Here is a 22,779-nt window from a genome sequence, read left to right as displayed (position 1 = left end):
CTGTCTGTCTGTCTGTCTGTCTGTCTGTCTGTCTGTCTGTCTGTCTGTCTGTCTGTCTGTCTGTCTGTCTGTCTCTCTGTCTGTCTGCAACTGGATTCAATCGCAAAGCCAAAAGGGGAGAAAAAAATTAAAAAAATGGTATATGTACGCAAGACCATCACTAACATATGAACCTTTCGTTTTGGCACATGTCAACAGTGTTCTCAGCAAAAAAAACATTCGAAATAATTAGTACAAGAAATAATAACTAAGAGCAGCAGCGTTATTTTATTCGAACAAACACGAGATTTAGTTGCAACATACAAATTACAGGTTTAAATACGCTGGAACGAATGTCCAGGTAAAAGTGTAAATATAAATGATGACTTCTCGATAAGTCCCAACAGAAGTACCAAGAGAAGTTCAAAACAGATGGCGCGTGCAGGCGCTGAACGCTAGAAGACTGAGCTGAATTGAGCAAACCACCATTTAATTATGAAACGAGACCACGGCTGATGTTACGTGAGGCAAACGTATCCGAAACAAGCGCATACATGTCTAAATTATTTTGTTGCACTGTCAGTTCATAAACGCTGATGTTTTGAGGCGCCTACTAATGCATTTGATTGCTGCACTTGATTCCATTTTCGCAACCGCGAAAGCAGAGGCTCGGCGGCAAATATGAAAGCAAGAAGTTGTGGTGGCTGTTGTATCACACCGCCAATCTCCATCTCTTCAATTCGCGCCACGAGTTCCAGACCCGCAGTTTGGAATTAGAGGGAACTGAAGCGTCCTGGGAGTCACATGTCTCGTGCGGCTATCAATAATTGCTCTCTAATGTTCGACGTCATACAGGTCACCACTGGCGTAACGAGAGGACATTGCCTCGCTAGGCTGTAATGAGTGGAGCTGAATTTATAGCACGTAGAGCTGAACCTACCAAATGGGCGACACGTGGTACAACTACTGTGTTGAGGAGTTGATTCACCATCATGACTTCAGCAGTTAGCTTTCGACAAAAGGTGTTGCAGGTCGTTATTTCAATTGAAGGTTTCGCATAAATCAGTGCGTTGTCTGTCCCTTTATTGGTCTCTTTGGTAAAGGCGCAGATAAATTGCGCGTTAATTTTTAGGTTTCATCTTGCCCCAATCATGATGTGTGCCCTGAATTCGATCTTTTGGCATCGAACAGCGTTTGCCCCCACTTCCTTCACAATGCTAGATAGTGCGCACGCAATCGCAGTACAAATACAAGATAACTGGCCGCGTGGTGCTTTGAAGTGCACTAGTGTGCGTATTTGTCTTGCTCAATAATGGAAGCTTCAAACAAGTCATCCAACTACCACGAGCTCACCAGTACAGCAGAACGACAAAACGACAGATAAATGAGCGACGTTCAAATTTGTACGAGCGAGAATTAGTATTCAGGCATTCACACGTGTAGTCCTTTCAGGTTGTAGTATTATTCATATATTATATTCCTAAGAGTAATATCACAAGTGGCACGAATTGTCTGCATCAAGAATGAGTATTTATGGCGTAGGAAATGCTTTATTTCACCCCTTAATTAAGTAATAAAGAGGACTTGGGCTTGTTTTGTCAATGTTTAATTGAAAACACGAAATAATCCCCCCCCCCTTAACCTTAGCTGAATAATTGCTTTTCGCGTTTAAATAACTGAGTTCTCAGGAACTACATTTAACAAATTTAGTGAACCACAAGTTGGGAAACAGGACGCCCATCAATACCTGTAACGCTACTGGTGCATCCCTCGGCAAGAATTGTATTAAGCGTGCAACAATAATCGGTGTTGCAGAGAAGCTATATAGTAATAGCGCTTCAGTCATATACCTGATCCGTCATCAATGCAGTTCTTCGATGTTTCTGTTGTAGACATATACCTTCCCACAGGAGGTATAAACAGGCAGTCTAGTCCACAGATTCACAGTGTGCCGAATCTTGTGCGCTCCAATAACCAGCGTGGCTTGTTCATTAATGTAGCACTCCAAGCTGGAGCACAATCCCGGTACTCCACGCATACAGACGGTATACTGAGTGCTTCCCATGTCTTCAAACCGAAGAGCTTTCCAAAGCGCGAGGCTTTCCTTTGTCGACGTTTGTTCGTTTGCTTAGGCGCTAGTTTCGCGATTTTCGCCTTATGCGACAAGCAATGTTGAACAGGTGACATAATAAAAACCCGCTGCGCCGGAGCCCAGGATTCCATTTTTGTCATGCAGTTTTGTGTTCCGCTTGTGCGGCGAGAAAGTAAGGTATTGCTAAGAACACGGAAGAGCAATGGGCTTAGGAAAAGCACACGGCCGGGACAAAAACGATAATGTCTACGATAGCGGCGGGCGGAAACGAGCAATTTACCACGGTATAAATAATTACTACTGAGCGAGTCAATAAATATGGGCCCCTAGCTTCACTACAACGGCCCTCAATCAAGACAACAATTGTGTTAAAGAACGCATTTGTGTTCACAAAATGTGCTCAGATCTGTCAAACAAACATGGGTTCACAAACACAGACATGTTTGAAAATCGAGGGAGTCTGTGTTCAAACATATAATTCACCTCTACGTAGTGGGCTAAACAGCTATGCTGATTACCCACCTTCACAAAAAGAATGGCTCACGATTTTGTATTGTCAAGGCCACCACACAGTTCCTAGAATAGTTGTGTACTTTTGGGTATGAATCTTTGTTTCTATTCGTTTATTTTCATAAATGTTTGCGCCTCGTTACCTGTGAAAAGCGCTTTCCTCACACTGCTTTCGGGTGAGCGCTCCATACAATAACGTTACTTCAAACGGTACGGCTCTCTGTCTTTCCGGTTGCTTTAAATGCGAACTTTTACCTGCTGCAGCGGGCATGGATTTTATGTCCAGCTTCCGTCAAGGCCGTACAGTTACAAATATGATCCCATTTTGACACACAACAACGTTTATGTACGAAATATTTTCACCTACATCTTCTGATGCAATTCCCAGAATAACTTAAAACATGGCCGCCAAATTGGACAAAAAAGATAAAAAACCTGAAGGGTGGATTAAGCTTTCAAAATTGTCAGGAGAGAAAAATCTGCGTTAGTCAACCCCCGCTTCCACAGTGTGTACACATGGCCTATTCACGCGCGACCTACATGAATGCTGAGGAATTCATCGTACTAGCGAACCTTAACACAGATACAAAGGTAAGGAGGAGACGACTCCTTTATTACCTTTGTAAAGAAACGTCTAAGCAGGCGCCTCCTCTTTTCCTTTGTCTCTGCGTATATGTTCGCCAGTACAATGCATTCCTTATTAAGTAACCAACTTGCCCAACTTAGAGCCTTAGTTGTCTATATGAATGCTTTGTCGCTAGGCTTCGTTTTATGCCTATTTTATATCGCGTGATTAAGGGACAGTTACAACTGCATGCATATTTTACACCAAATTGAATAAAAATTACTTTATAAATCGGCGCCTTTCTCGTCCCCGTCTAGTAACGAACCAACTCAGCGAAATAAAGGCAAACAATGCAGGGAAGACATTGAATAATATAGTTGTGGCCGCTTGGATAAAATATAGCGTGGCAACAGGCACTCTCATTCAGGCCCTCGAGGACATAAGAACAGGACACTGATAAAACGCCCAGAACAAACATCACGGGAGGTGTGTTTGACGTGAACACCTCCCACCTTAGAAATTCTCTTATATCAGGATCTACGAAGCGTGGGGTGATATCTTCACCTATAAAAGATACGGAGGCCAGGACTCGCCGTTGTGCCTTTAGGGGTCTCCCACGGTTGCACTCTGCGGAAGCTGCAGCCGGCTCATCTTCAACAATGTTCTTAAAACTTTTTCTCGGTGAGTTAGAGATTTCGCTTTTTTCATGTTAGCAACCTTGTTTCGTGTAGTATTACGAGCCAAAAATGGTGTGGATTGGAAGTGTCTTAGCCTTCCCAATTACACCAGGGAGTTGTGCTATGGACACAATATCAAATTTTCTTCTCCTTGAATATATGGTATTACTTCTAATTCGAACGCTGTGAATTGAAAGACTCGGTATTAAGCTAAAAAGCTTACTCAGGCGTGCCTGTTAGCAAGCCTGGAATAAAGATTATTCTGCTATTTGAGGGAAAAATATTTCTCACTATCACTGTTTGCAAATGCATCGGGAATGTTGGGCACATTCGACAGAAAGCTTGAAGCATTTACCACTGTGATTAGGTGCGAATATATATTCGCGTCTTAACGACAATTTTTAATTTCAGAAGACGTTGCAGCACGCCAACGCACTACCAACTCTGTTCGAGACTGTGTCCTCAGAAATACAGTCAATCTGTTCCAGCCATCCTCACCCAGCGCTGTGGACAGTTCGCTGGCTGTAATCTACTGTTCCCAAGGTTGCACGAGGGTTTCTGAAAGGGCGGCGCCAGAAAGTTTGGGGAGGACGCAGTCAATATTTACGTGTATTGCAGTACAGCACCTGTTTTGATAGATGCCTGATCAGAAATTGTTGCGCTGTAGTCTGCGGGCGTGCACCTTTGGGTATAGGATGAGACAAATGCTACTTCCCCAGCCTCTGCACCTCTCTTGGACGCATGCAACACCTCGGCCACGCATTTTCTTATCCATCCTCATTCATTAGAAATGCTGAAACACGCCCGGGGCCCGGAAAATTTTTGTAGTAAATCCCATCATGTACCGTAGAGGTTCTCAGAGATTTAAAAGAAAGAAAAAGATGTGTGAGCTAGGGGAGCTGAATATGTGAATGGTAGTGAACGCGCTATTGCGAGCAGTACCCTACATAAGATTTGCATCGACAAGTTAATTAGAGCACTTGTAAAGTGTCACCTCCCAGTAGATAACTAAGTGGGGCAGGAGTTCCAAATGATTGTGTTTTGTAAGCGCTGTGAAATAATATGAGGCGAAGTCAGTAGAGACGTTATAAAGAGTCCAACAACGAAGATTTACTAGAACTGAGGGCGCCATGATAGCGTCTGGAACAGTGTGGGCGCGCCCGACCGTGACGTAATAAAGGTGTCGTCCGAATTATCCTGAATATAGCTTTGGGTTGTATTCGCGAAGGACGAATAATTTTTTCTTGTACATAACGACACATTTTCTATTTCCAAGGTGCCATTGAAGTCATTATTTCATGTTCGCGCGAAATCTCGGCTGTTTTATCGTACAACGCCGGCAACCGTCATTTTCAAGTGCATTGTAGATCCACTGTTCAAGCAATTGATAAAATTCTTATCACGCCAAAAGCGGCGAGCTCACTCAAACTCTCGTGTTTTACGATGATACGGTACACGAATTGTAGTGTGATGTATGCAAGGGGTTGATATTCGTGTTCGTTATTATTTCAATACTCAATTAACAAGAATTGGAAATTGGGGGGACCTGGTATCAGTCTTAATACTTGGTCACAGCGTTGAAATGCGCAAGAAAAAACGCGGACACTACAAGAAAAAACAAGTCCGCGTTTTTTCTTGCGCCTTTAAACCCAGTGATCATGACGAACCAACTGGCCCACATCAAGCTGTAGCTTTTGATACCTGTGATGGATATTCGTGACTGTGCTTATTGATCGCAACGCACATTAAGGGGACACTGCTTGGCTTTTAACCTCATTTTTTGTGAGGGCTCTCTAGGTTTGCCGCTGTGAAAGCGCAGTGATGGTCAAACATTAAAATGCTTAACACCATTGCAACGCGCTCCCTGAGCAGATTCTATTCTTATCACTTTGCGGTGAATAAGTACAATTATTTCTCTATTGAACATAAAACGGAATATCTTGTTTAGGAAGTATGTTCCAGTGTGCCTAAAACCGCCGTGCTTCTCGCTACTAGTTTATGTTTATTTCCTGTCGCCGTTCGTATGAGCGCTAATTTCAACATTAAGGGCTTTATGGTCAGACAGATTATATTACAAGGACGGCCGGAGTTAGTCGTCATTTTCTTGTTATCTGAGAACCACGCGTATACCATGTTTAAGCTTTTACGCCCCATTTGCGACTATTTTTGAAGCGGACATGTCTGTAGAAAAATTCAAGTTCTCAGGCATCTTCATCCTCGTAAATTTGCTGTCGTCGACTGTACCTGCACATTGCCAAGTCTGGGTGACTAAATGGAGAAACGTTGACAACCCCTTAACCCAATTATGTGTCGGTAAACTAATGAGAAAAAAAACTATTAAACACAAAATTCCGTAAACGAATGTTTCAAAGGCATAAATAGCAATAAAACACACTGCGAACGGGGTGACATCACTACAGTAAAGGGTGCAGCGGCCGCTCACTCGGCACAGCGATTTCCCTTCTGCCGCCCATTGCCAAACTGTATTTCTGGTAAGTTTAAACTAACGCTTTGCCCAGGCTGAACTAGACCATGTTGCTGCAAAAATATTTACCTGTTCTGTATACCTGTTTTGTAGAAGGCGCTAGTTTCTTCTATTGCAGGCATCTGAGTTGCCATTGTTGAAAGGTATTTTTGAGAAGTCGTCCACGTATTTTTGGTCATTTTTTACTCGCAAGAGAAGAATACAGCCAGTGCTACACGCGAACAAATTTTTTTAGGAAAAATTGGCCGCTTATCTGCTTCTTTCGTTGCAAATGTCGACGCAAGACGATAGTCTTTATCGACTTTTGCCAAGTAAATGCCTCCCTTCGCTTTCCCTCTCACCTCTGATGTCCCTCTTGCATCGCGCTCCAGACTCCAAAGGTTTGCTTAAATCATTTTGAATTTACGGCATTCCACTGCTTCAGGCCGGGTGTCTCGATGCCAACGCTGCTGTACGGCGGAGATGCGTGTGAATCGAGGCGCCCTAGTTCAACGTTGATAGAACCGCGTTGCCCTAATCCACGTGCGCTTCAAGCAGAACGTGGAACCTATCTAGTGGAACCTTCCGTAACTGTTGTCGGTTGGTTTCTTAAAATGGCGCCAGAAGCTATAGTGGCGCGGGCGACTGCAGGCGACGGCGGAGTCATTTTTTTCTGCATTTGATTAAGTATTTAATTTCGCAAAAATCAAGCATGTATAATTTTTTGTAAAGGAACACTGCAAATATCCCTTCTGTATTAATTTTTTGTCTTATATTTGCATAATGTCTTGTTCTTCTTCAAAAATGTTGACAAGTATGAACATTACACCGGACTTGGACGGGTAGATTTAGCTGTGACTGTAAAACACTATTGCGCAGGCCTTGTTTTACTTTGGCCGGGTGGTTGAATCAAGTCAAAGACAGACAGGCAGACAAACAAACACACATACAGACAGGCCACAATTTCTGGTTTTAAGTAGCCCAAGAAAGACTATCGTCTTTATTAATTTGGACTGTTATTCTGCGGAGAATAATCTGAAAAGCTTGAAAAGGCAGCACAACAAAGGCAACAATGGTCACTTTACTATTAAAAATTCTAACATAAGCGAAAATAAGTTACCGCGAGTCCTCATTTCTTTGATTATGGCATTGTGAGACAGTGGGGCGCCATCTACGGTGAAATATTGCTACAAAGTACCTCTATCGACATGAGTGCTCGTTAATATCCCCTAAACTGAAAACTTCTACAAATCCTAACTCCTCAACTGAATGTAAGCATTCCTGGAATGATATATATATTTCCTATGCAAAGGTAATTAGTGGATCCGAAAGGCAGGCATTAAGCACAGCGGTCACATGCAGTGTGCTAAGGACGGGGCCCAATACAACAAAAACTTGACCACAGATCCGCATCTGATCAAGCGCCTTTGAAGCTTGGCGTTCTGTTTTCCAACAAAGATCCAAAGAGCCAGGAAACCTACGTTTTTCATAGATCTATAGTTTGAATCATTCTTTCATGCAATCCTGTGCAAGTTGAATAAATTGAACTTGACATGAGAATTCATATTCATGGAATCTTAAAGGCAATAGAAATATATTAAAGGAATTGGCAGATAAATGCAAAAAATCCAAACTTTTCTGAAGCATTCTCATAACATGTTCGCAGTGAACGACATAAATAATAGATTAGATTGTGACAGTTTCATTTGAATTGCTTGGACTCTGAAAATGTAGGTACAGCTTTCTATTTGGGGGCTAACTGTGTGCTTAACTTCTGAAACAAAATTCGAAACCGCTGACAAGAAAAGAATGAGCATTCCTTGATGCCTAGGTTTGGTGCTCCTTGGTCATTAAACAACGGGTAAATGCGCATTTTATGCAACTAAGTTCTGGCAGCTCACTCACGCTTATCCGTTCTTTTAATTAGAACAGTTCAAAGTTATCTGGCTAGCAGATTAACAGACAATACCTTTTAAAGGGTTTTTGAACCACTAACCAAAACGTCACGTGTCCTTAACTAGTTCTGCAACCATAACCGAAAAGGCGATAGAATTGTGTGCGTGCAAAAAGTTGAAAGTTTATTGCGACAACATGTATAGGAGTCACCGGTCAAAAGGCTAAAAAAAAAAAGCCTGACAAGATGACGTCCCTCACCCCCCCCCCCCTGTTTTGGCACGACTCCATTCCAAATGGCACGTCCTTTGTGACAATACAAAACAACAGAAGAATGTACACACTTGTAGCTTTCACTTTCACTTTTCAGCTTTCACTTTTCAGAAAGAAACAATAAAAACAATACAATCTTCTCAAGAACAAAAAAAAACACAGCAGCTCTCAAATTTCAGAAAACAATGAGGGAGGGATAGTCAAGATTTCACAGCAAGAAACAAAAAAGAAGAGTTCTCAGTGTTCATAAAGAAACAATAATTGCTATACAAGATTTTATAGAGTCAGAAAAATTACCTGCAAGTTTTCAGATGAAAACAAATTGCAATACACCTTTATTAGTGTGGTTTTAAAAAGTGCATGTCTAATTTTCTTTTGAACACTTGTCCGGATTTAGCATCTTGTGCCATGGTTAGAATTTCGGGGTGATTGTTTGAGAAGTCGGGGATCTGGTAGCTCAGTTTGATTGATTGTATGGTTTAAAGCGCCGACGCAACGCAGGCGATGAGGCCCGCCGTAGTGGAGGGCTCGGGATTAATTTTGACCGCCTGGGGATCTTTAACGTGCGCCGAAATCTCGAACACACGGGCGTTTTTGCTTTTCGCCTCCATCAGAAAAGCGGCCGCCGCGGCCGGGAATCGAACCCGCGACGTCGTGCTCATGGTAGCTCAGTTGCTGGTGACCGTAAACTGTGCGAGTTTTTGAATTTGTGCAAATTTTCTCCCTAAACTCATATTCATAGCTTCTTGACGTCTATTTTTCGTAAAAGTCATTAGGGTCAGTCCTTCTTTGGTGATTAACAGTTAGAATCTTTTTTATTTAGAATTTCCATAACTGTGAACACCTGTTTCTTAAAGATGGGGAACTTGGACTGATATAGGGTGCGTTTTCAATTATGCGTAGTACTTTTTTAGAGCCGTTATAGGTTTTCTATGTTTTCGTATTGAGCCCCACACTAAAAGGCAGTAGTTAAGGCGAGAATAGACTAGACTGTAGTACCGTTGCTTTTCTAACAAAACTGGTATTAAATAGTTCATATGATAAATAATAAGAATAGACCCGGATATATGGTTCGTAGTTTGTCAATATGAGGACACCAACTTAACTTTTCAATATAGGAGCCGTGAAGACAAAACACAAGCTTGTGTTATTCGAAAGATTTCGTGTTTTATAGTGCGCCCAGCGCTTGTCTGAATGCAAACGATGCTTTATTCACTGAGAAACTATTTCAAGTTAAAATTTTGATTTTCCCGCTAAATCGTGCGTTTTAGCGCCTGCAACGACATTACATGGCATTGTTTACCGTTAGAGAACCTAGATGGCGCTACCACACCGCGGCAAGCCGTTTTCTGCCTTTGGTTTGTTGGCGAACGGATTTGTACCTAGCTTGTTTTGTTCATGGAGACAATCGTTTCGTGAAATATGCCGCTCGCTCTACAAATACGGTCACGTAAGACATCGTCGTTTGCGTCAATCGGCCAGTGTCGTCTGAAACAACCCCAAACCCCCGATGTCCTGGGCAGCTAAACCAGGCATAGTGCGCGCAGTACCAACAGCAGTACGCCTCGGTACTTCTATGTTTATGTGTGGTTTCGTAGCTTCCACTGTTTGTCCCACCATTCTTAGGGCTTTAAAAAGATTGGGCCTCAAATGTAAGAGCAAATAGCTGGTTCAGCAAGCTTATAAGGTCTACCTAATTTGAGTTTGCTTTTGCCACCCTCTGCCAATCGCAGAGCTCTCTGGTATGACGTCATAGGTTCTGTTGCAGGAAATGAGCTAGTGGGTCGCATGGCCTTTCCCTTTTTTCCTTATTATGTAGCTTATTTAAAGGAGCCATGAAGAGAAAACAAAAGTTTGTTTTATTCGAAAGATTAGGTGTTTCATAGTACCCCAAGCGCTTTCCCGGAAGCAAATGATGCTTTATTCACTGAGAAATAAGGCAATTTAAGCCAAAATTTTAAATCTCCCGCTAAAATTGCACATTTGGTGACGTGAGCAACGGCGTCACACGGGCCGGTCCATGAAACAGATACTTAGTATGTCGACTCCGTATAGCACCCACACGCGGGAGTCGACCGAGACGGCGGCCATTTTAAAAATACTTGTAAAACCTAGTGCACCCGCAGCCCTAGTCATGGAATCGCCTGATCCGGAGAACAAAACTCTCGCCGAGGAGCTAGGGCTTGCATTTAACAACCTCACACCACTTGAACGCTCAATGCTTCAAAGTGCACGAGCGGCAAGAGTTGTGGGATACGCGGTGGACGGGAACGCGACCATTCCGCGATAGCCACAACAGACGAACGCCCTGCCGTCGGCACCGCTGCCTCGTCAGCCCCGTCGCGACGGACGAATACAGACTGGTACGTATGTGCCGTATTTTTATTACGGTTAATAATAGTTCAACTTCAGTAGCAGTATCGCTTATGCCAGTTGGCCGGTGTCGTGTATGGAAAGCCGTTCGCGCGAGCTCTCTGCTTCGACCAGAAAGATACAAGCGTCGATGCGCGGTGTTTACGGCATTTTTCCCCCAAGGTCAGAGCGCCTCGAACCCGAAAATTCGTCTGCGCGATGGCGAGATGTCGAGCTCGGCCAGGCGGTAGTTTCGTACGCATTGGCGCACACGCTTGCGTGTTCGTTCGGAACTTCAACCGTTTACTCCACCGTTCTTTGTCATAAAAAGAATGTGCAGTATGTTTCACGGGCATTTAGCTCGCTATGCAAACTGTAAGCCCTGCCTAACATGCGTTTGCTTTTGCCGGCCTCCGCCAATCGCAGAGCATTCCCCAGTGACATCATAGGTTCTGTTGCGGAAAATGAGCTGGTGGGTCGCATGGTCATTTCCTTTTTTCCTAATTATGTAGCTTATTTGAGCGAAGTTTGCGTTATAAGTGGTGTCGTTATGGTTCTAACGAGGCAATCTTTCGAATGAACCAAACTTGTGTTTTCTCTTCATGGCTCCTTTAAGCGAAGTTTAGGTTAAAAGTGGTGTCAGTATGATTCTAACGAGGGAACCTTTCGAATGAACCAAACTTGTGTTTTCTCTTCATGGCTCCTTTAAACACAATGCCAACAAATTTGTGTGAACTAACTTGGTCAATACATTCGCCTCTGAAATTCAGGTAAACCTGTTGCCCGAAACGTTTGTTGCAAGCTGGAAAAATCATATATTTTGTTTTTCTTGGGTTTAATTTCAACGGGACCGGTCTGGGACCCGTGGTATCAACCACCCAACCGGAGACCTATGATCCGCCAGTAATTGGGGATACTCTATGTATCACCCATTAACGACGCAGAAGGCGGAACACGCTCGTTTTACGGATGCTCATAGGCTGTCTGCTAAGGAAGACCTGATTGATTGATTGATTGATTGATTGATTGATTGATTGATTGATTGATTGATTGATTGATTGATTGATTGATTGATTGATTGATTGATTGATTGATTGATTGATTGATTGATTGATTGATTGATGGGTTTAACGCGCCGAAGCAACGCCGGCGATAACGCGCGCCGTAGTGGAGGGCTCCGGATAAATTTTGACCACCCTGGGATCTTTAACGTGCGGAAAAATCTCGTACACACGGTCCTTTTTTGCTTTTCGCCTCCATCAGAAAAGCGGCCGCCCCGGCAAGGTATCGAACCCGCGTCCTCTTTTGCTCGGCAGCACAACGCCTCAGCCACTGAGCCACGCGGCAGGTCTGCAGAGGACGACTAGCCCCCGACAGATACATGCTCATGCAGCAGTAAACACGTTACTGATGGTTCCAAGGAAAATCCTAAAACGGATTGATATACCCTATGTATCCTGAACTGGGTGAAGGCCAGTTAACACCATCCGCGGCGGCGCGCACAAGACACTAAAAATTTATCGCATTTAAAATGGCGCACTTATATCGCATTTAAAATATATTGCGCACTTAAAACGTCCTCTGAAGGCTCGCGATACTGAATGCGTGTGATGGTCTTGTGCTTTGACCTTTGAGTGCTCCTAAGCGCTTGCCATGTCTGAGGATCTACCAAAACGAACATATATTCTTGTTCTTCATCTGGAGATCCTCGCGTGCAAATATCTTTACCTCCACTGCCATGGGCAACGCTGCCTACAAAATGAAATGGTTGATCGAGGTGATGGAACATCCCGCTGTGCTGAGAGCAGGTTCTTTTCATTCACATCCATACACCGTGTTGCTGGAAAACTCGGTTCCGTTTGCATCGTCACGCAAGGTAGCTGGAACATGTCTTTCCGCGGGGTGTTGTTTCAGCGGTTTTAATTACAGCCAATACTTTGGCTTGTAGCGCTCACCTCCATTTCAAACCTATAAATATTTGTGCACTTGCACAATACATAATGCTAACGTTCGAGGTGTCTTGTTTTTACCAATTTCGCATGCCGAATTTGATACTACCAGGTTGGCGGGGTAACCTGATTCAGTCAACGGGTAACCAAATTCAGTCAAAATAATATTTATAAACACACATCATCTTGAACTTTACATTTCAGGAGAACATCGAACTGGAACGTTCACCCATCATTTACACGCTTCGCAGAGTAAAAGGTGGCTGTAGTTTAGAGCATTTACAGCGTTTACAGTGTGGTTGTTTCCAATGTAAATTGTTGACACTGTTAAAGTCGCTTACTATACAGAAGGTAAGCTCAAGAATACTGAATTGGTTTGTCGCGATGCAATAAAAGCACACGAGGCACTTCATGGATATTTCTGTTACGGTCACGCCGAAACTCATGTCCTACGTCGACCCACCACGTCTTCTCTACCCTTATAGCTATTCTCATCGCCACATCAAGCGCCGACAGCAGCGGAGCAAAAACAAAATTTCAAAATGACAAGAAGATTCCGAGAAAACAGTTCAAGAGTGGCTATTCCGACATGGAGATGATAACAAAAAAGGAGCTCTCGCAGGGACGACAGATTCTCCGAAGCATACATCTCGCCGAAGAAGCAGTCAAGGCAAGTAAAACCATCAGCGAACATGGCGTTAGGTAAACTGGCATACATAGCTTGTCTGCAATAAGAATAACAAGCTTACACGCTAGCAACGAAAACAAAACTGTGAGCCATAAAAGAAGAACAGGAGACATCAACAGATGTAAAACAAGAAAGATTAGGGTGCTGTCATTAAGACAGCGTTCGACACGCGACGTTTGTGGGGTTCCAATGTTGCACACATTTCGTCGGTGAAGGCCAAAAGTTAGTCAACCAGTTAACTGAAAATTCTTAGTGATTGAGTTTCTGCAAAGACAAATTCCACGTGACCGTATAGTTACCGCACTCTGCTTCGCAATTTCAAGTAAATCTGCATGCACTCTAGAGCCCCGAAAATGCGTGTTGGAAAAACATGCTAGAGCTGGTTTCGATTGATTGTAGGGTTTAGCGCACCGACGCAACGCAGGCGATGAGGCGCGCTCTAGTGGAGGGCTCCGGATTAATTTTAACCACCTGGGGATCTTTAAGGTGCTCCGAAATCTCGTACACACGGCCGTTTTCGCTTATCGCTTCCATCAGAAAAGCGACCGCCGCGGCCGGGAATCGAGCCCGCGACCGCGTGCTCAGCAGCGCAGAGCCGGATTCCGGTGTCCGCTTTGACAATGAGTGACTTGCAATCATACATTATGTTGCCCGTAGTTATGTGGTTGCAGTGTGTTACAAGCTGATGGAAGCCCGTACATTTAATTTTCCTTGTATATTCCAACAAGTTAAAATTCGCAGTTATCAAATGACAATTGCAAAATGTTCGATGAATCGAAGAGGAAAAGGGTATTAGATTCGCATTCAAACATTTTGGTACCGTACTGCTGTGCAAATTGAAACGCTTTAATAATGTGTCTTATTCCCTACGAAGTGTAGTGCATATGTAAACTAGCAGGGTGGGAAGATTTCACTGGCACAATGCGTAGTGTGGTCGGATAAATGAGAAAAATGGGATCACAGGTCTTGTCTACACACATCCAACATTTAAACAAAACCGCTGTAAGAGCTACGAATAATGATAATGATAATGGTCGAAACCAGCGTTTTAACAGCGAAACTGTTGACCAAATCGTTTGTGTATGGTGTCCGCCATTAAAAATGTTTAGAAAATGCCGAGCAGTCGCGCACGCCTGCTTGGAGTGCTTCTTCGTCAAGTCAGCCACCATTGACCACAAAAAAACTCCAGCGTTCACCATATCACGAAATCAGTTGCTCGGAACGAGAAACACACGTCATAGCGTACTCGTGAGCACGTGCCTCGCGCGGAAAAAAAAAAAACGAGCGCACGTTGGTGGTCAATCCGCCGCAACTGTGGGGAGAGCAATCTTTTCACCTGTTCGAGCCAAAACACGTGGTAGTGTACACGTTGCACCTGCGGCGCCTAGTTTAAGTGTGCGCGTTCTGTTCGTTTATTCGTGGAAGAATACCCCCTCGACGCGTAGTCCAAGTTTGCAGCCGATTTGCTTTTTCTTAGCTGTTCTAGCCACAATGATGCAGTAAAGGTCGCTGCGGCTGCGAAGAAGAAGCAAATCGGCTGCAATCGCGGCCTTAAGCCGTCGTGATGGTCGGAAAGGTTGCGTATAGCTGCGCTACCTTCTAGTATTACGCGTTAGCGTGAGCTATTTGCATTTCTTTGTTTAGATTGTGTGCCTACCTTTACGGTATTTAACGTGCAGTTAGTACCGCAGTTTATTGGGTGCACACGGAGCTACCTTTGTTTCGGGTAGTCTTGGCACCCTGACGTAATCTCAATTTTCTAGAGAGGCAAGAAAATATGAATAAAAATGTGGCTATAGAAGCATTTTGAATTTTGTGTTCGACTGTTAACCAAAGTCGATATTATTAACGCACAAGTGCACTGTCGACGAGCTAAGGCAAGGTTAGGCGAAACGTATTGAAGCTGTTGGTATTAACCACAACATGTACCTATATAATGCTTCATGTGGGAAACGGTGTAATAATTTATCCACTTATGTTGAACTCCTTATTCATTTGTTAGATAGAAACAACGCAACCTAAGTTGTCAGTATGAGTAGCGTGGTGTCCCATTTGGTCACTGCGGAAAACAGTGCTCCACATTGGCTGTTGTTCATGCAGATGATGCCCAAAACTGCCTTATATAACGACGAGAAAGTGTGCTACGACTACGTGGGATGCTTCGATCGCCTCGGAGGAAAGTTCTCCCACTTTGTTGGGTTCCCGGCGTCCCCCGAACAAGTTGGGACCAAGTTCCTGCTATTCTCGTGGCGTAACAAGGACAAGCCCGTTTATCTGCACTACGCTGCCAACGAGACTCAAGAGGCTTCCCGGCTATTCGACATTCGTAAAGATCTCATCGTAGTAGTGCATGGCTTCCACGGTGACGCTAAACTACCTTGGGTCGTAGCTATGCGTGACGCCTTCCTTGGAGCAGTAAGTCTCCCCCATACTAATTGAAAACTAGAAGTACCCGACAGGTGGTACCCCGGGGTTTAGAGTGATATTTGTTCTGGAGCCACATGGCGTTCCCATTCTTACATTCAACCCTTTACATAAACCATGACTGGCAGCACGGGAGCTTTTAAATATGATTAGCGTAGTTAATATAGATCACCTAGGGTTCTTCACTCTGTAGGCTTTTCACTTATTATGCATCTTCAACCATAGACAGAGCCACCTAAGATTTAGAAGATTTTGGGATGACATAATTTTAATCAGTGATATAGCAGGAAGTCTGCCAAAAATTTTTCAGAAAGTTCAATCAAAAGCTTTGCCGTAGGATAATGGTAACTATGAGCGAGACAAACGCAGTGCTAAGAAAAGATTGATGCGGGGAAGTTATTACATGATGCTTGATTGTAATTACGGCGCAAGAACCTGAGAACGAAAGAAGGAGAAACATGTACAACAATACAGTGCGGCCACTGTGTTGGACGCGTTTATCCTCGTTTGCTACAGAAGCGTATGGAAAGAAGTCATGCACAACTTGGTGATTGTTTCCCTGAATCATCGTTTGTTCCCGAATCAATGCACCCTTCCTTTACCTTAGCAAGGATATGGTATAAAATATGGGTCTAGAGGAAAAACATTGCATAGTTTGCTCCAATTCCTCTTGAAATATATTTTAAAGCTCTTTTGATAAATAAGGAGCTGCCCAAGAAGGCTTTCAGAAATGTCAGCTTTTCAACCTGTTTAAATAGTTGTTCGGTAATTGTTGCTGTTGCTGCTGGAATCATGCGGACTCATTTCTTTATATATGATATGAATGGGTTTTCGAAGGTTACGCGTTCAGTCGTCTAGGGGAAAAGAAGCAGTTTTTATAGGTTTGCAGAAAGGTTTAACGAGAATGCAAATATCCTTACAGCTCTGACAACAAGCCCATGTTTGGGGTTGGTAAAAAGGTTTAACTAAAATGCGAATATCCTTAAAACTCTAGCAACAAGCCCTTACTTGGAGAGTCTTCAAGTACACGGATTTACAAAGATTTTACAGAGATAGCATTCACGACCTATTTTTTTATATACGCACGTAAGTAAGTTACAGCCTTTCTTCAGTACCTCTCGTCTTCGCTAGCGAACTGCGTTCTCCTAACATTATGATGTTGTGGAAGTAATCGTGTAACATTACGTTTCACTTCAGAAGGTGTTGCTTATATCCTTCTATCTGTAAAATGCTGAAGTTTAACCTCCGAAGACAGACAGTAGTTCAAATTTTGTGCTAGCTCTGCCGCGCAGCCGTTTTTCTGCAACAGCACTTGACACCTCGGATACTGCTATTCTCCGCTCCACAGCGTACTCACCAAAGCTTCAGTATTCAATTTTCCACTTTACTGTTATTCTAGCTCGCAATTTTTTGTGCTTTCATAAAAAGCCTGGCATCTTTCTTACTGGGTTAGAATTTGCTGCCCCTGTTTAGTTCAGAGACTTCAATACATTTTACTGGTTACATTCAGAGCGTCGCAAATTTTATTAACTCCGACAATTTCCCACTAAATCGTGTTCGCTGAGCCACTCAGTGTCCTGTTCCTGTCTTCTGCTTCCTGTCTATAATCCTGCTAACTTCTTGTCATAACAGAAGAACGCGAACATCATTCTGGTCGACTGGTCCGCGGGATCCACGTTTCCGTACTACATGGCGGCATCGGCAAACGCGGCCCTCGTTGGCCGCCAGATATCGGTGCTTCTCCAACAGCTCATTTCCCTGCATCCGTATTCCTTAAACGCCAAGCGCATCCACCTGGTTGGCTTCAGCCTGGGCGCACACGTCGTTGGATTTTGCGGGCGCCACTTTTATAACGCCACAGCCACCAAGATTGGACGAATCACAGGTACACGGCCCAGTAGCGCTGTGAGCTTCCCAGCGCCATTCTTTGCGACTTTTTATGCCACAGTTCCTGTATTGGCCGGTATTGTTAGCTGGCTTACGTCACTATATTTGTAGAGAAAAAATGAACAAGCAACAATTCTTGTAGTCAGTATGGTTGATGCACATGTTAAATTTTGAACTTCAAACAAAGTGTATAACGCCCCATTACTGTAGAGCAATGCCCCCTTTCTCGCTAATGTACACATGAGTAAGCAAGAACTACTCGGTAAGAGGCTGAGTTCAAAGTTAGATTCCTGAAATACTCATGGCCATGCTTCCGCTAAACATCTAGCACTGATAGACTTAGTGAACACGAGCACGAAGGACACTCTGTTCATTTCCACTGAACAATGACTGCGATTTTCGCTCCATTTGGAACTTGGACTCGGGAACGGCTCACGGAAAGCAATGTCACTAGGTGTAAGTTGAGATGTACTGGAATCTGTAAAACGTGGCTTTTAAGTTAAGGGTTTGTCAATTAATACTGTGATGCCGGCGTCATTCTTGTGAAAAAGTCAGTTCTCCAGAAGAAAAAAGCATGAGCCGTTCACGCAAGGCTTTTCAACATCACAGAAATGTTCAGTTGAAAAGGAACTTATGACGCTTTAATAGCAAAAATTACGGATAGAATTAAATAGAGAAGATTTCTTCCGCTTGAGCTGTGCGTACGACATCGGATGCAGTAATGCAGTAATAAGGGCCAGCTCCAAAGAATCACTGATGAACTTTTCGGAGACTCCTAGACATCTGGTTAAAGACAAATAGGAGTATATCGCAAGTACTAATAAATAGGCATGACAAAATAACCAGCAGGTGAGGAAATATCCTGGGTAACAAAATATTAGAAGGCGTTGATGATTACGATTATATTGGCCGCATTGTAGGTGCCTAATCATGCGTCAAAATTAAATAAGGCGTAGAATTGTATACGCAAGACGGCCGCCGGCCAGTACTCGGTATCAGTTCACGGTAGGTTAGCGTGTCATGAATGCGCGCCTAATAACCTTCAAGCGGGAACGTTGGGAATAACTGAGCACCTCAAGGCAAAACTTAGGTTGGACCAACAAGCCTCAGGGTGAAGTGTGAAGTAAGTAAAAATTTTAGTATGAAATAAGTATGAACCCCTGGCGCCTGAGATTACGAGCCAATTCGTGTAGGAGATATCTTAGCTCAAATAAAAAACTCGGAGGTGTGCTGGACATCAAGCGAAGAGAACTGTGAAACGGTTCATACTCCGTGTAGCAGCCTAGTTGCCAGAGAGGACATGATACCCAGGTGAACATAGATGAGCCGATTGATGGATGAGATAAGAAACTTCTGTATCAAATTGGGGATTCAGACAGCTCAGTTTAAGAGCAGTTCAAAAGCCGTGGGATACGCTTTCGTCTTGTAACGAAAACAAATAGGCTGATTTACATTTGACGACGACTACTCTTTGTCTTCGAAATGATAGTAAAATAGGAAAAATATTCCTGATTCTACTTGCAGGCTTATTTATTATAAAGCTTTTTAATTTGAAAAAATAAATACGCACGTATTCTCTTGAGTTCAACACTTCAAAAAAAGACCTGTTTTCACAAAAGCAACCAATATAAAAAACAGGCTTTAATATTTTCGGCAAATTTAATTGCGAGCAGTTTAGCGTTTCTGTGAAAAGCACAGGTAATATCAACGCCCGAACATCCCTGCTTAATTGGGGATCCCCCTTATAAGTTTATCATAGGTGTTCGTGAAATTAGCCAGAACAGTTTTACCAATTTTATTATTTGGAACTGCTCTCGCCATAGTGGTGATTTGTCAATGAATGAATCATACACGTTTTTTGTCTGTTACAACGTAATGCCAAATGTACTTAATATATTAATCTTTTTAAGACTCATCACACAAAACCTTAGCTTAAGCGTGACAGATTGTCTTCTCCGGCGTACGTATAATCAAACCATCAAACAACGACTCTAACAACCTTGCTGAATCCACGGTAGTGACCACTTACACTGTCGTCTCCAAAAAGGACGTAAATGCCATTTTCTCTACATCCTTTTTCAAACAATGGCTACTGGCATTCAGAGAGTATGTATACCAAAAACTAAGAAAATTGTGTAAATATTTTTTTACCATTGCGGTGTCAGTTCGATACCTCCTAGCCTATTCTATGGCAACAAGTACGTACGTTATTCGAAGAATTTTCGGACATGCAAATTGAAGGACATCGGGGGATTAAAAGATAATTTTTCAGATGTCGCTGTAAAGTGGCGGTTCCCATGTGAGGGTTACTGAAATTTAACTATGGAGGTGTGCCTACATCGAACTTTCCCTTTCGAGCTATTGGATAAAACTTTTATAATGAGTGCGGCTTGTTATGAATTTTTTTAAGCATGCGACGGTTTTATACAACCACGCTCCTTACAATACAATACTACATGTCTTCTGCAGTTTGTGATAAAAAAACATGTTGTCTAGTTATGACCTATGTAAACGTTTACTGCACGCAGCATTGGACGCGGCTGCACCACTATTTCAAGGATACGCCCAACAGGTCTCCAAGGACGACGCCGCCTACGTAGACGCCATCCACACCACAGCTGGTACCAACGTTCTCGCCGGCCAGCTTGGAGTAGATTTGCCCTTCGGTGATGTAAACTTCTATCCCAACGGTGGCAGGTCACAACCCGGCTGCGGATTCTTTGGTAAGCAGTGTACATCCAGAATAATACGTTACTATTGTGTGAGGCTCGAAGCCTAGCTTCGATCGTAAGGCAAAAAAATGTCGGAGCTCACATGTTCTCAGAAGGCGGTGAAGGGGTGGGATATCCTGTTCACCCAACAAAAATTCAAGCTCATCGAAAGCGTATGCATAAACAAAAACTCGTTGTTCAAACCGTATGCTCATTACTGTAAAAGCATAGATGTCTTAATTTTTGCCGTTGAATGACAAGTTATCCTTAATTGAAGAAGTTGTGGACGGTTTAATTTACCAATATTAGAATCAGACCGGCTGCGCTGGCTGGAGTTCTTTTTTGCAGCACGGCGAAACGACAAATAAGTATTTATATTTTTCCGAATGGCACTGTTTGATTATATATCACCTTTTGCTCTCACAAAAACTCGCTGCAAGAGTGGATTTGTGATCTTCCGACTTACCTAGAAAAGGCTCAGCATATGTGGCGAATGCAATCTTCTTGCAGCTGCATTGCGGTGGGGTGGCTTTCTACAAGAGAAGGATTACTAGTCTTGGTGAGGGATTGAGGAGGCTACCAGGACTTCGTACAGATAAATACACTCACCAATTCATCTCACACTGCAGCAGTGCCTTCTCTCCCCACCACCATTCGCCTTTTTGTACTATGCGTAGAGAAAATACATATCTACGGAATTGTATGCACAGCTGGGAATCGACATAACCCGAAGCTTTCATTTTGGTGCGTCCGCGTTGGAATGAACTGGACCGTCACAGAGTAATTGTGGAAGGTTTATTCGCTATTTTTTTGCACATCGATGACTGGTGGTGAGTGCGTCAGTAGTCAATAAACACGAGACGCAAGGAGAAACCACCAATGTAGTCTTCCTGGCAAAGACGCTACCAGCTCTTAACGCATAGGACGTAATACAAGCAGGAACTCAGGCTTTTCCAGAAGCTCCCCACACAAACCACACGCACGTGCTTTCCTGGCGGTCCCCGCTGGTGCCGTTTACTTATTGAGGCCAAGGCTTTTTTCGTGCAACGCCGTCAGGACTCCGCCCCCTACCCCTTCCCGTGCGAGTCGCTGTTCGGATCTTAGGAGCGCGATTGCAAAAGCCAGCTACAGTTATCTCATTGACGATAAAACCACGCGGGTATCGGACCAGAATGCAGCAGCCACTGGCCTTTCAAAACCTGGGGGAAGAGTAAAAGAAATATCTGATTTTTATAAACATAGTCATAAAAAGGTCGTGTTGTGTCGCACACGGCATTGAGAAGACACTTTTAATTTCATTTGGCTCCCTCATTAGGCTTTGTCTTCGTCTTTTTCTCTTTTTGAGTGTTCAGATTGTTGACCCTACCTTTTTCTTGTGGGTACTGCCTCCTTCCGAAAAGAAAATCTCGTGTATGCTCACCATGTTTGTTAACGTCTCTGGAAGGTTGCTTCCTGTTTAAACGCTGAATTATATTTTTTCACTAAAATGATTCCGTCCGTATGTAAATAAATAAGCATCCTTACAATGTTGAACAGTGGGGTAATAGCATTCGTACAACGTTACGCTGACGACAAAATAAATTCCCTCGAATAAATATCGCAGTATTGTTGGTGCCGTCACTGGTTTGAGAAACCGCTTTCGAATGGTTGACGCATGTCGTGTCTTTTACTTGCAGACCTCTTTTGCCACCACCGGAGAGCCGTGCAGTACTTCATCGAGTCTGTTCAAGGAAAGCGGCGCTGTCTTTTTAGGTCCCACCCATGCAATAGCATCGATGCGTTCCTGGGCTCTAAGTGCAACATTACCGGATTCGATGGCGAAATGGGCTACTACAGCACCAGCGCTGCCGGACGTGGACAACAGTATTTGTGGACGAATGGGCACAACCCCTTTTGTAAGGCATGACAATTGACGCGCATAGGAACGCCCCTGGAAAGCGACCACAAACACCACACCGCCATCAAACTCCATATTCACAAGGCATCACAGATCTTCAGGCAATCTTTAATAAAAGTCCCATTACCCCTCGAATTTCAAACTGTTGTCAATGTGAGAAATTTAATGTCACTTGAGGCGGTTTTTTTTCTTCAAATCAGCCAAATCCACAAACTGAAACTAAGTCAGTTAAAACTGCAGTGATTAAAACAAACTCGGCAAGTTTCCCCTTAAAAAGAAGTGCCAAGGAATGAGGCGAGAGAACGCCCTGAAAACGTGTACGCAGATCGTTGCTTGTTTCCGAAATGAGCCAGATCCTGCTGTTTCACAAATCAAAATCAGCCGAATCTTAGAAGTAATCCTAGAAGTAATATGGAAC

At 43.4% G+C, this 22,779-nt stretch overlaps 1 protein-coding gene across 1 annotated transcript; it reads left to right on the top strand.

The window, feature by feature from the left end:
• Positions 1-3,710: 3,710 nt before the first annotated feature.
• Positions 3,711-22,496, top strand: LOC144179434 (pancreatic triacylglycerol lipase-like). Its single transcript, XM_077707786.1, has 6 exons — positions 3,711-3,827; positions 13,240-13,424; positions 15,543-15,857; positions 17,499-17,751; positions 20,282-20,476; positions 22,141-22,496. Exons 1-6 carry the CDS (start codon positions 3,806-3,808, stop codon positions 22,368-22,370), a joined length of 1,200 nt encoding a protein of 399 aa, XP_077563912.1. The 5' UTR covers positions 3,711-3,805; the 3' UTR covers positions 22,371-22,496.
• The last annotated feature ends 283 nt before the right edge of the window (positions 22,497-22,779 follow it).

Source organism: Haemaphysalis longicornis, unplaced genomic scaffold (genome assembly GCF_048455015.1).
Source record: "Haemaphysalis longicornis isolate Haplotype H1 unplaced genomic scaffold, Haemaphysalis longicornis Haplotype H1 scaffold_4, whole genome shotgun sequence".
NCBI lineage: Eukaryota > Metazoa > Arthropoda > Arachnida > Ixodida > Ixodidae > Haemaphysalis > Haemaphysalis longicornis.
The sequence above is the reverse complement of the archived record's forward strand: the minus strand, read 5'-3'. Positions and strand labels throughout refer to the sequence as shown.